Here is a 12344-nt window from a genome sequence, read left to right as displayed (position 1 = left end):
CGGTGAGTGATCCGAGGTACGCTGTGTAAGGCTCGAGTAGGAAAAAATGCATAAAACCCCCCTGTGCTTTAAAAAATATGCAAAAAGCACCCCCTGTTTTCAGATTAGGCTAAAACCCCCCTCTTGTTTTGTTTTAGTCAGCTCACGTGCCCTTTTTCAAAACGAGCACTAACGACGTCATTTTTCTACCTAATTTGACCGTTATAACCTTGCTGCCTTTACTGCTCTTTGACTACAGTCAAAGAGTGAATTTGAAGAGAGAGAAAGAGTTACAGCGAGACTAGAATTACCAAAGTAAAAAAAACTAGGGTTTTGTGGGTTTGCGATTGAGAGGGAGAAAACGAGGGAATTTGATCAAAAAACTTGTGTTTCTTTACCCTAAATAGAACAAAAAATACTGATTTAGATTTTGTAAGTTAGATTTAGGATTTGTGCTCGAGGAGAGGAGAGTTCGTTCGTGTTGTTGAAGAAGAACCGGTAAGTTTAAATTTTTTTATGTTTTGTGAGAAATTGTTGTAATACTTGCAGAGTTTACAGAAATTTTTCTATTTTTGTTTGGTATTCCATTTGCTATTCTAGAATCCATGTCCTCTTTCTCCCTGTTTGGTATATATATATATATATATATATATGCGAACTTTTTATTTGGTATTCTATTTGTTGTTTTCAGAATCTGATATTGATACTGTGATATTGTTTTATTCATCAAATAAATGCATATCTTTCAAGTTTCAAGAAGAGATGCCTTGATGGGTGTGTTAATTGTTTTCAATAAATGTTTTCACTTTCAATTTCTTTGGTGCCAATGTGCTTGGAGAAAGAGTTGTAGGGTGGTGGAGATGTGCAATCAATACATAATACAAGTTTACAGGGAACATGTGGCTGGTGGAGTTGGTTTATAATTGTTGTAGTTTCTGTTGGATGAGATTTATTCACATGAACAAACTTATTTGCATTTGTACCGTGAGTCACCTTGCATACTTAATATTTATTTACTATTATTTTAAATTTGTAATAATGGTTAATCATAGAAATTTTTACAGTTTCTGTAATGCTTCTTGTTAATTTTATATGTTATGACTAAATTAATTTCTTAATTAATTTGTAGAGAAGGGTTTTGGGAGACTATGCAGACTTTTTTCTGTGGTTAGGTGGGGTCATAGAATGGGTACCAACCATTAGATATGTTGGGGGATATACTGTCTTTTTTCCAGGAGTTGATAAAGAAAGATTATTCTATGATAACCTGATAAGAATATACACTAAAGCTGGGGGCAAGGATAGTAACATAGTAATTTATTATTCATTTCCTCAACAAACATTACAAATGTTTATAAAGAAGTTAGAAGGGGATGAGGGTATATTAGAGAGTTATTAAGAGACTATAAAGGTTGTAATGTTATATCAATTTACATTGAAGAAAAAGCAGGCCCTTTGTTGTCTACAGATGTTAGTGGTAATGTCCTTTATTGTGAAAATTTTGTGCCACTATTACAATATAATGTTGAACAAACAGGGAATGAGGAAGGGATTGAGGCTGAAAATGAGAGTGCAAGATTTGTTTTTGAGGGAGTAGGGGTTGAGGAAGGGGCTAAGGGTGAAAATGAGGGTGTAGGGGTGGAGGATAGGGCTGAGGGTGGCAATGAGAGAGTCGAGGGTGAAGAAGTAGGGGATGAGGGCTAAGGGTGAAAATGAGGGTGTAGGGGTGGAGGATGGGGCTGAGGGTGACAATGAGATAGTAGAGGGTGAAGAAGTAGGGGTTGAGGAAGGGGCTGAGGGTGAAAATTAGGGTGTAGGGGTGGAGGATGGGGCTGAGGGTGACAATGAGAGAGTAGAAGGTGAAGAAGTAAGGGTTGAGGAAGGGGCAAAGGGTGATAATGAGGGTGTAGGGGTTGAGGATGGGGCTGATGATGACAATAAGGGTGTAGAGGGTGAGGAAGTAGAGGTTGAGAAAGAGGTAGAAAATGATGAGTCAAATTCTGATTCATCATTAGTTCTGATTGCCCTTCATGGATGTTAGAGGATTTAGAGGGTCCATGGGATGATGATATTTTCACTAGTAGGCCTGAAAACTACCCAAGAACAATGCTAAAGACTCTAGATCTTTAATGAGAGAAAGAAAGAAAAAAAAAAAAAACAGCAAGAGCAACAAAATGAGAGGGGTGAAGGGACTAGTAGGGGAGATGGACAGAGGTTTACTGATTGTGAGGATGAAGAGTTGGGTAATGAGGGAGATGGGTGTCCAGTGTGGGATGAGATGATGAATATGGCTGAAGTAGATTTGACAGTAGGTATGAAGTTTGAGACAAGAGCCAAATTTAGGGATGTGCTGAGGGATTGGGCTGTGAGGAGGGGAAGGGATTTGAAGTTTGGTGAAGAATGAAAAACACTTGATAGTTGCAACTTGTAAAAATGGGTGTAATTGGAAGTTGAGGGCATTTTCAATCATGAAATCCACAACATTTCAGATAAAGTCTATTAAGGGAGAACATACCTATGCACGTAAAGTTGAAATAAGCAAGCCAATTACAAGTACATTGGTAAAGTAATTGAAAAGTTTGTAAAAGATAATCCAAATGAGTCTCTTCAATCATTGAAGAACAAAGTCAGAAGAGAATTGCAGATTGACGTTTCAACTCATAAAGTTTATAGAGCCAAAAAACATGCTCTCAAATTGGTAACAGGTGATGTGAAAGAGTAATATGCAAGACTTTATGACTACTGTCATACAATAGTCAAACATAATCCTAGGAGCTCTTTAATAATGAAGCTGAACAAAGAAGTGAAACTACCTGTTTTACAAAGAATGTATTTTTGCTTGAGAGGCATGAGAGATGGTTTCATTGAGGGGTGTAGACCATTAATTGGGTTGGATGGGTGCTTTCTGAAGAGGTTATTCAAAGGGGAGTTGTTGGCTGCTATTGGGAAGGATCCAAATGACAACATTTATCTAATTGTTGTTGCGTATGTAGAGGTTGAGAAATATGATAGTTAGGAGTGGTTTTTGAACCTTTTGCTTAGAGATATAGGGTCACAAAATAAGAGGGGATGGACCTTCATTTCAGATAGGCAGAAGGGGTTACTAGAGGCTATTGCTGAACTGGCACCTAGGGTTGAACACAGATTCTGTTTGAGGCACATGTACAATAATTTTAAAGAAAAATTTAAAGGGCAACAACTGAAAAAAAATATTTTGGAAAGCTGCATCAACTTACAGTGTTAATCAACACTTAAAAACAATGAATGAGATTGAAAAAAATGTACCCAAAAAAAGATGCTGAACAAACACCATACGAATGGTTGGCTGAAATACCTCCAGTACATTGGGCAAAATGTTTCTCCCCAACTAAGACAAAGTGTGATGTGCTTGTGAATAACATGAATGAATCCTTCAATCATATTATCCTGGAGGCAAGAGAATTACCAATAATTCAAATGTTTGAATGGATAAGGAAGAAGTTCATGGGAAGAATTCAAGTGAAAAGAGAGGGGATGGAAAAATACGAGGGGGTTGTTTGTCTTAATATCATGAAGAAAACTGAAGTGCAAAGGCTGGAGAGTAGAAACCGCTTTCCTTCTTGGGCAGGGGAAGACAAATACGAGGTAATGCATTTTATGCAAAACCACATAGTTTACCTCAAGGAGAAGTTTTGCAGTTGTGGCATGTTTCAGCTTGTGGGATATCCTTGTTGTCATGCCATTGTTGCTGTAGCACCCCCTACTCGCTACATCTAATTATCACTATTTCATCCTTACTTTAATCGAAACTCATTCTATAAGTAATTCTCTTTCAACCCGTAAAATAAATTCTAATTTGTCAATATAATATTATATATCACAAAAGATAATATATACCACCAAAAGTTATATTTACACTCACTACATGTTCTCATGTATATAACCTCAAGAAAAATCATCCACAACTTTAAACACAAATCCCGATAAAAGAACAGAATATGTAACAACCCAACAATCAAAGACTCTGGTTTCAGATGTCACGGCTGATCCACCTAATAAAGACGACGGCACCGCTCAAAGTCCAATGTGGCTAATCAGTGTGACCTATTTTCTGAAAAGTACGTGGCAAGGAATGAGCTGCCTACTCAATAAGTATAGCTGATCAGTCTATATATATATATACACAGACAAAGATTCACGTACATGCAGTCACACCGACAACAGTCATTCGTCATACAACAATATTAGATATAAGCAGTAATACATACTCACAACTGTAAATCAATCCACGACATAATATTCATTCGTTATCATTTATTAGTTAAGGGCCCACTTACTCTAGCTGAAGTACATCAGTCAATGGTTTCGCCGGCCATCATCATATCATATACAGCACAGGATATTCCCCGCTACCTCGGAATACCCCGATACCCTATGCGCCATGGTACCTAGCTTAATTCAGATATTTCTCATATCACATTATCAATCACATCATCATCAATCATATTTTCATAAACTATTGACTGTGCTTCCACTAGGTAAGCATCATCTTTTATTTCAATTCACAATCATCATTCTATTTTTTTATAATAATTACTTCCTCAATAATAGCTCCCAATTCGATTTCATACAACAATCAATTGTACAACCATCACATAATCATATCCCGCATGTCCCTACATTATAATCATAACACATAGAAACAATTTCACCGATATTATGGTAATCTAATAAATAATCCACAATTAATTATATAAACAATCAATATACACAATCAATGCATATAAATATAAATCCAAGTTCGCGATCATATCCAAGAAACTAATACATATAATATATACAATACTACACATATAGCTATATATATATATCCAATTAGCTATACTTACCTTATATCCCAAAATGCTTCGATTTCACGAGGGACTGCTCAACCCTCTACTTTGTCGTCAAATCCTATAATAGAATATTATACGTACAATCAATATATTTAATTTACCAAATAATTCATAAGAATTCACTTAATCAAACCCCTTATATATTTATAACTATCATTTTTAATAATATTCGTAAATTATACTACCACTGAAACCTCATTTTTCCTCATTAATAACATAATATTTCTGAAATATAACTTCCAAAATATTTCTATAAATTTTCTGTCAATTTATCGTTGCCATATAATTTAATTAAGCAATAATACATAGAATTACATATTTGGTTAATCATTCCGATGGAATTGTATAAATTAGATAACGATAATTAAATCTAACAAATCTAATATTTTAATCAACCAACTATATCATTTTTAATTGTGATATTTAATTTGACACTACTTTAAATAGCCAAAATCATAAAGTACTTCGATTAAATAGTTCACCGCTCAGTATAATCAACATTTAATAAATGAACTAATTAAATAATATAATTATATAAACTAATAATCATTAAAATATGAAGTATTACCTCGCTGCCTTCACTGAAGGCGAAAAGAGAAAATGCAATTGTAAGGATAAAGTTTGGATTCTATTATATATATATATATATATATATATGAGAGGTTGGGCGGTGGGCACCCCCCTCCTTTCTTATATTAAATACATATATTTATATAGTATTATTATTATTACTATTATGATACGTTTATGTATATATATATTATATATAATATTATTATTATTTTATTTATTTAATTAAACTTTTCTCAAAATACCCATTACGTCCTTTCTAATTTTCTTAATTAATATAATTTGCCTCCAAATATTATAATGAACTTCAATTTAATCCATTCAAGTTTTATTATATCCCAAATTCAATCTATAATTCATTTACTAATTAAATTTAAATTTCTAATAATTACCAATTAGTCTCCCAATTACGTGAAAAAATTCTACGGACGTTACAGTTGCAATTGATTATCACAGGCTGAAAGTGGAGGATTTCATTGATGAATGCTTCAAGAAGAAAGTGTATTTAAAGATATACAGCCACATGATCCACCCAGTGCCAAGGATGCATGATTTTGAAAATTCAAAAATGGGAAAAGTGGATCCTCCTGATGTAGTAATCAAGATGGGAAGGCCAAAAAAATGTAGAAGGAAGGATGCAAATGATGTGAGGGAAACAACTTCAAGAAGAGGTCTTACCCACACTTGTGCAATATGTATGAGAAAAGGGCAGAATAAAAGAAGTTGCACAAATCCCCCACACCCCAATTCCAAATTCAAGCAAGTAATTTTCCTTACTTTAATTATTATTTGTTCATTTATTATCTAACAGATATTATTTAATAGCTTTAATTATTTTTGTCTTACTTTAATTATGTCTTTGCAGAATCCCAACCAAGGCAGACAAAGATCCAGCAAGTCACATGGTGCATCAGGATCTAGAAGACCTAGTACCCCACCCCATCCACCTTTTGATGAGAATGAGACAATTCAAGAAGAGGTTAATATCAACTTTTTGACTGTCATACACCAATTTTTGACTCTTTGTTTTGTGCTGCAGGTACTTCCAATTTATTCCCAACCATCACAAGATTCCATGCCCGAAATTGCAGTTCAACCCCCACTTCCACTTCAGCCACAAATTGCAGTTCAGCCACCAATTCCACTTCAGCTACCACCTCAAACAGCCCCAGGACAACCTTTTAAGGTACGTAATTTTAGCATACCAACCATGCTTCAATTTATGAGGTTTTTATAATGGAAAATCTACTTTACAGATTCCTAAACAGAGTAGCAGAACAACACTAGGTGAGACTATCACTAGAGGATTGAATGTGCATAAACTATCACATGAACAGGTATGCCACTTGTTGTATTAATAAAGTAGAATTTACTGGTTTATTTGTTCACACCAGTGTCTCATTTACTGTGTTTTAGATTGTTCATTCAGAGCAAATAACTCAACAACCTGTCCAACAAGAACATCCACAATCCTCAACAGCTTATCAGGTAATTTTCTTAATGTTTCATTGAGTATATGTCCCTTTAACTTTATTACTTTGGACTAAAATAATTTCATGCAACTACAGCAAAAACCTAAAGCTCTTAGAAAGCAAAAAAAGCCAATATCTTCTTCAACTAAATTGCTTAAGAGACAACAACAAGATGCTCCAGATCAGTCCTCCCAATTCAAGAGAAAATGTTGTGCAGAGAGAAATCCATCTATTTCTTCACTGATCAAAGGTTTGGCCAACTCATATAGGTCAGGACAAACCAAGAAAAATGATGAAAATACTGATGGAACATCAAAGCCCACAAGAAATGTATGAGGCGCAATTGAGGTTCAATTTTTATCTATTTTGTGATGTTTTAGTGATGGATTTTGCAAAACTGATGGTTGCAAATTAGAATTTTTGGATGTATAGTTGTAAATCAGGATGAAAATCTAGTTGTGTACATGTTTCAGTGAATGCACTTTGTCCATTTTGAAGTAAAATGAAATTCATGATGGTTGTTTTTGTTGTTTGTTGTTGGGAAATTGTGATGATGCATTGATGCATTTTGCTGTTTTTTATTTATATTATAGGTTCATTAACATTACACTAACAAATTCACTTAAAAACATTGCATTGACAAATTCATTTAAATAATACAACAATCATGCAAAATAAAATAGGACAAAATGCATAAAACCCCCCTGTGTTTTAAAAAGTCTGCAAAAAGCACCTTCCTGTTTTCAGAATAGGCTAAAAGCTCCCATGTGTTTTGTAAACTCAGCTCAATCGCCCCTTCTCCGTTAAATCCAACTAACGGTGTTAATTTTTTAGAAAATGACCGTTATACCCTTACTTAATATATATTATTTCTTATTCTAATGACCGTTGGATTTTTTTGATCAAATATTGATCATTAGATCTAATCAATTAATCTCAACCATTAGATTTTAAAAAAATAAAAAGTCTAGATTCAACATATTATATATAAATAATTTAAAATTTTAAAAATATATTATTATTATTATATATTAAAAAAAATAACTAACTACCCCACCACCCACTTCCCCCCCCCCCCCCGCTGCCCCCCCACCCCCACCCCCACCCCCTTTACCCCGGCTTCCCACCCCCCCACCACATCTCGTCGCCGGCGACGAGATTTCGATTAAATCATCATATCTCCATAAATTCTTTACTAAATTGAGTGAGACTGGTCTCGTTAGAATCGTCTTGAAGAGACGAGTCTGATGGTGCTAGTTTGAAACCGAGATTCGATCGGACAGAGACGAATCGATGGAAAATATGTTCGGCGATCGTTGCTTGAGCCCACACTTTATGATCGACGAAAACTCAAATTGAAGGTATGAAAATGTTCGTCTTGAAGAGAGGATTCTAATGGTACCATTGGGCTTCGGAAATTCGTCCGGACGGAGTCGAAAAATTGTTTCGAAGTTTCCGGCGAAAGTGGGCGAAATACCAGATTTTCTTTCCTTTTTTTTAATTTTTTAATTAATTTAATTATATTAGTTAAAATATATTTTAGTAAATTAAGAATATTTTAGATAATTATAATAATTAAATATTTTGGCTAATTAATAATAATTATTATAATTAAATATATATTTTAATTAATTAAAAATAATAGTTAGATTTAATAATTAACAATTACAAAATTATTTGAATTTAAATATAATTTAATTTAATATTTCAATTTAAATTTAATATGCCAAAATTTAATTTATTTTTTAAGATGAGAAATGACAAAAAGAATACACAAAACACGCAAAAAACCCCTTTGTGTGTTATATAAACCCATAGAGGGGTATTTTGGTCCAAAAAATTATTAAATATCAATCTAAATCGCAGAAAAAGACTACCAAACGCAGCAGACGCGCGTCTTCTCCACTTCCCGTTAGTTGCTAACAGAATGGGGGTTTTTTGCTGACTAAAACAAAACATGAGGGGGGTTTTAGCCTATTCTGAAAACAGGGAGGTGCTTTTTACAGACTTTTTAAAATACAGGGGAGTTTTATGCATTTTGTCCAATAAAATAGCTGCAATTAGTGCCTTTAACATTTTTTGATTGCCATCAAGCTGCTTCACTTTGCCAATCAGGTCTTCGCATACAGAGATCAGTTCAGAAAATTTCTCTTCCATACCTCTTAAATTTGATTCCACCTCTTCTTCCATTTCTGGCATTTGGAAACTTTGTGAGTTTGTACGAGATACACTGATTGATTCCAACCAACTAAAAAATTGCATTGTCCAGCTCTACAATTGCAGAACAATTTTTCTTCACTTTCTTTTGTCGGACCAACAACTCCAATAGCGGCATTTCTTTGACAAAAGCACTTTGGATTTTTATATCTCAAATCTATAATTTCTTCTCTTTTTGAAGGGATTTCCTAGAATAGCTCATTCTACAAAAATGAAATAAAAAAAATAATTTGATATAATTAAATTACCAAAATTAAACTGAACAAATAAAATAAAAGAGAAAAAAGAAATAGTTTCATACCTTTTTTTGGGGGAGAAATGGCAAAAGGAAGATACAAAACAAGCAAAAAAACCCCTTTGCATGTTATATAGACCCAGAGAGGGGTATTTTGGTCTAAAAAGTCATTAAATATCAACCTAAATCACAGAAAAACACTACCAAACGCAGCAGACGCACATCTTCTCCACCTCCCATTAGTTTCTAATAGAATGGGGGTTTTTTTGCTGACTAAAACAAAACATGAGGGGGGTTTTCGCCTATTCTGAAAACAGGGGGGGTGCTTTTTGCATACTTTTTAAAACACAGGAGGATTTTATGCATTTTGTCCGGCTCGAGTAAGATGAAGTGGGGAAACGATCGATCCATGTGTCAGTAATGAGTATCTTATCCAATCGTTTCCATAGATTCCGGGGGCTTTCACTGCAATTGTGCCATGTGTACTATTCTCCTTGCATGGGTAAAGGAAGCAATCCTGCATTCTGGATGCAATTATTAAATTCCTCCATTGCCAGCCGTATGTCTCCAGAAGCTCCACAAACCTCACTAAGGTCCCGAATAACATTAAAGTCACCCCCAACTAACCACGGGGTATCCACACATTGTCTAGCCAATGACGTCAGAGAGTCCCAGAGTTCTCGTCTGTCCGCTACCTTAGTGGCCCCATAAATGATGGTAACATCAACTGATTCCTGAAGTGCTCGAATAGTAACATGATAGTGTATAAATTGTGTACCCAACTCAACCACATCAACATCAATGAAGTTATCATCCCATGCAATTCAAATACGATTCCCCGTCATCACATAATCCACAAACCATTTCTATTGGGGTAATAAAAAAGACTAAATTTGAGAAACATTATTCAAAGGAATATGGGTTTCAAGGAGACCAAGGAAATGTAACCTGAACTCAGCAACAAGATCTTTCACTGCTAGTTGATGGTCCCTTTTGTTCAGGCCACGAACATTCCAAACTGCCATATTCAACATGGATCACCTTGCTTGGGGCTGCTTGGATTAGGACCCCCAGTAGTTTCATCTACATCCTCAAGCATCTGTAAGGTATCAAAAGTATTAAAAATAACCAATGACTTGCCTTTGTCCTCTCGTCTCTTGTCTCCACATCGAGTGGGAGATGCATGCGTGTCCAATGGTAGTGATTCGCTCTCTTCCACCTGTAGCCTGGAAGAATTCCGAGGAGTTTCTGGTTGTGGAACCCTTAACGTGTTAGTGAAATTCTCCTCCCTCCTAGGTATCCGTGGCCCCGCTACTTTGGGTACATATACAGACACTGATGGTTTGGTTTGCTTAGCCGGTTTTGTCAATGGACAGTCTTTGATAGAGTGGCCCAAGCTCATGCAACCCGTACACTTTGGCGGAACCCATTCATCTTCGACATCGACTTTGCATGGTGTTTCCCCTCCTCTCTCATCCGGGGTCATGATAATGATATGATTTGGTAATTTCGAGGTGATGTCTAGCATGATGCATACACGAGCGAAGTCCAGTCTCGTGCATGCTCTCGTTATGGCATCCGGGTACAACAGTTTTCCGACTCCACTCGCCACTGTGCTCAATCCCTCCATAGTCCACAACTCCACCGGAAGGTGTCTTAGCTTGATCCAGACGGGGACTTGTGTATGTTTCAATTTTCGCATTGCTATTCCTGGCTCCCATTTCTAAAGGATGATTGGTTGTCCCTGAAATAGCCATGGTCCACCCTCAATTACTTCTTCCATATCTATGACTGATTTGAATTGGAAGAAGAAGAACCTATTTGCCGTAGCAGTGACGTCACGCAACGCCGGCCATATTGACGTGACAAATTCTTTCAAGTGGTGGAAATATGATTTTTTTCCGAGAAAATATCCAACTGCCGTGGCCTTCCATCGTTTCGATCCATCCCAAATAATTTTCAACGAAGGGCGAACAATCACCTCACCATTTTGCACAGTGGGCTCCACATACGACAAAGTTTTTCGCTAAGAATTATTGAAAACATGCGCAATTTTGTCATCCGAAGTCGCATTTTTAGGACATGCATGCAACGGGATATTCCCAACGTACAACCCTGTTTGGACGGGAACACCGATAGCCTTTTTCCTTGTCGTGTCATGAAAATGTTGTTTTTTTCCTACAGAAATGCTGATGTCAGTAGCTGTGTCATCGCTGATGTCAGCCCTAGCATCGCTGACCTCAGCAACTGTTTAATTGCTGATGTAAGCCCTTGCATCAGTGATGATGTCAGCCCTAATAGGGCTGACGCCAGCAGCCCTGCAGCAGTGATGACATCAGCCCTAATAGGGCTGATGTCAGCAGCCCTCTCACTTGCCAAGTCAACCTCCATGTCACCCAAAGCGCCGACCACCTCAGCTCCAGCCCTTTCCACCGTGGCATCCACGTTAGCCGCCCGTCGCACGTCACTGTTCGTCGCAAAAGTGACCGGACCTTCGCCAGTTCGTCGGAAAATCGTTCCAGCCAGTTTCTCACTCGTCTCAGTTACTGTTTCATTACCTTGGTTACCGAAAGAAGAGTCACACAACCGCGCCGGAATTTGGGATTTTTTTCCAAGCGGCGGCGAGCCATTTTCCGTCGACCCACTAACCGTTAAATCCTCCCATCGCGTTTCCGTTGCCAGTCCAAGGAGATAGTGGCGAGCTTTGAGAGTTCCACGGCCAAAAGGTTTTTGCAAATTTCCGCCAGGGCCGAACTTTTCCTCCCATCGGGTTTTGAGCGCTGCCAGTGCCTCTATTATAGCAATATCTCCGACGTCCACGACTCTATTCGCAAGGAATAGGAACTCTGAGATTTTGAAGTCGTGAGGTGAAGCAACAATCCCTTGTCCGCCATTGATGGAGGTTGAAGAAGCGTCACCAAAACCCAAAAATGGTGGCGCCCCTAACCCCCACGAAACAGAGGCCAAACTTCCTCCTTTTTTGTTCGGAATGTTTCC

General features: G+C 36.7%; 1 protein-coding gene and 1 pseudogene across 1 annotated transcript; both read left to right on the top strand.

Moving 5' to 3' along the window:
* The first annotated feature begins 1164 nt into the window (after positions 1–1164).
* Positions 1165–6421, top strand: LOC148788362 (uncharacterized; annotated as a pseudogene).
* Positions 6422–6468: 47 nt separating this feature from the next.
* LOC148788361 (uncharacterized) lies at positions 6469–7410 on the top strand. Its single transcript, XM_088880122.1, has 4 exons — positions 6469–6609; positions 6680–6760; positions 6840–6911; positions 6992–7410. The coding sequence occupies exons 1-4, from the start codon at positions 6499–6501 to the stop codon at positions 7229–7231; spliced, it is 504 nt and encodes a 167-aa protein (XP_088736248.1). The 5' UTR covers positions 6469–6498; the 3' UTR covers positions 7232–7410.
* The last annotated feature ends 4934 nt before the right edge of the window (positions 7411–12344 follow it).

The sequence above is a fragment of the Sesamum indicum genome, linkage group LG4, assembly GCF_026168435.1.
Source record: "Sesamum indicum cultivar Baizhima isolate 11 linkage group LG4, ASM2616843v1, whole genome shotgun sequence".
Classification (NCBI taxonomy): domain Eukaryota; kingdom Viridiplantae; phylum Streptophyta; class Magnoliopsida; order Lamiales; family Pedaliaceae; genus Sesamum; species Sesamum indicum.
The sequence above is the reverse complement of the archived record's forward strand: the minus strand, read 5'-3'. Positions and strand labels throughout refer to the sequence as shown.

Coding starts and splice junctions, on each gene's coding strand:
- LOC148788361 (XM_088880122.1), top strand. CDS start 6,499: ATGCCCGAAATTGCAGTTCAACCCCCACTTCCACTTCAGCCACAAATT. Junction 6,761..6,839: donor ATAAACTATCACATGAACAG/GTATGCCACTTG, acceptor ACTGTGTTTTAG/ATTGTTCATTCAGAGCAAAT. Junction 6,912..6,991: donor AATCCTCAACAGCTTATCAG/GTAATTTTCTTA, acceptor ATGCAACTACAG/CAAAAACCTAAAGCTCTTAG.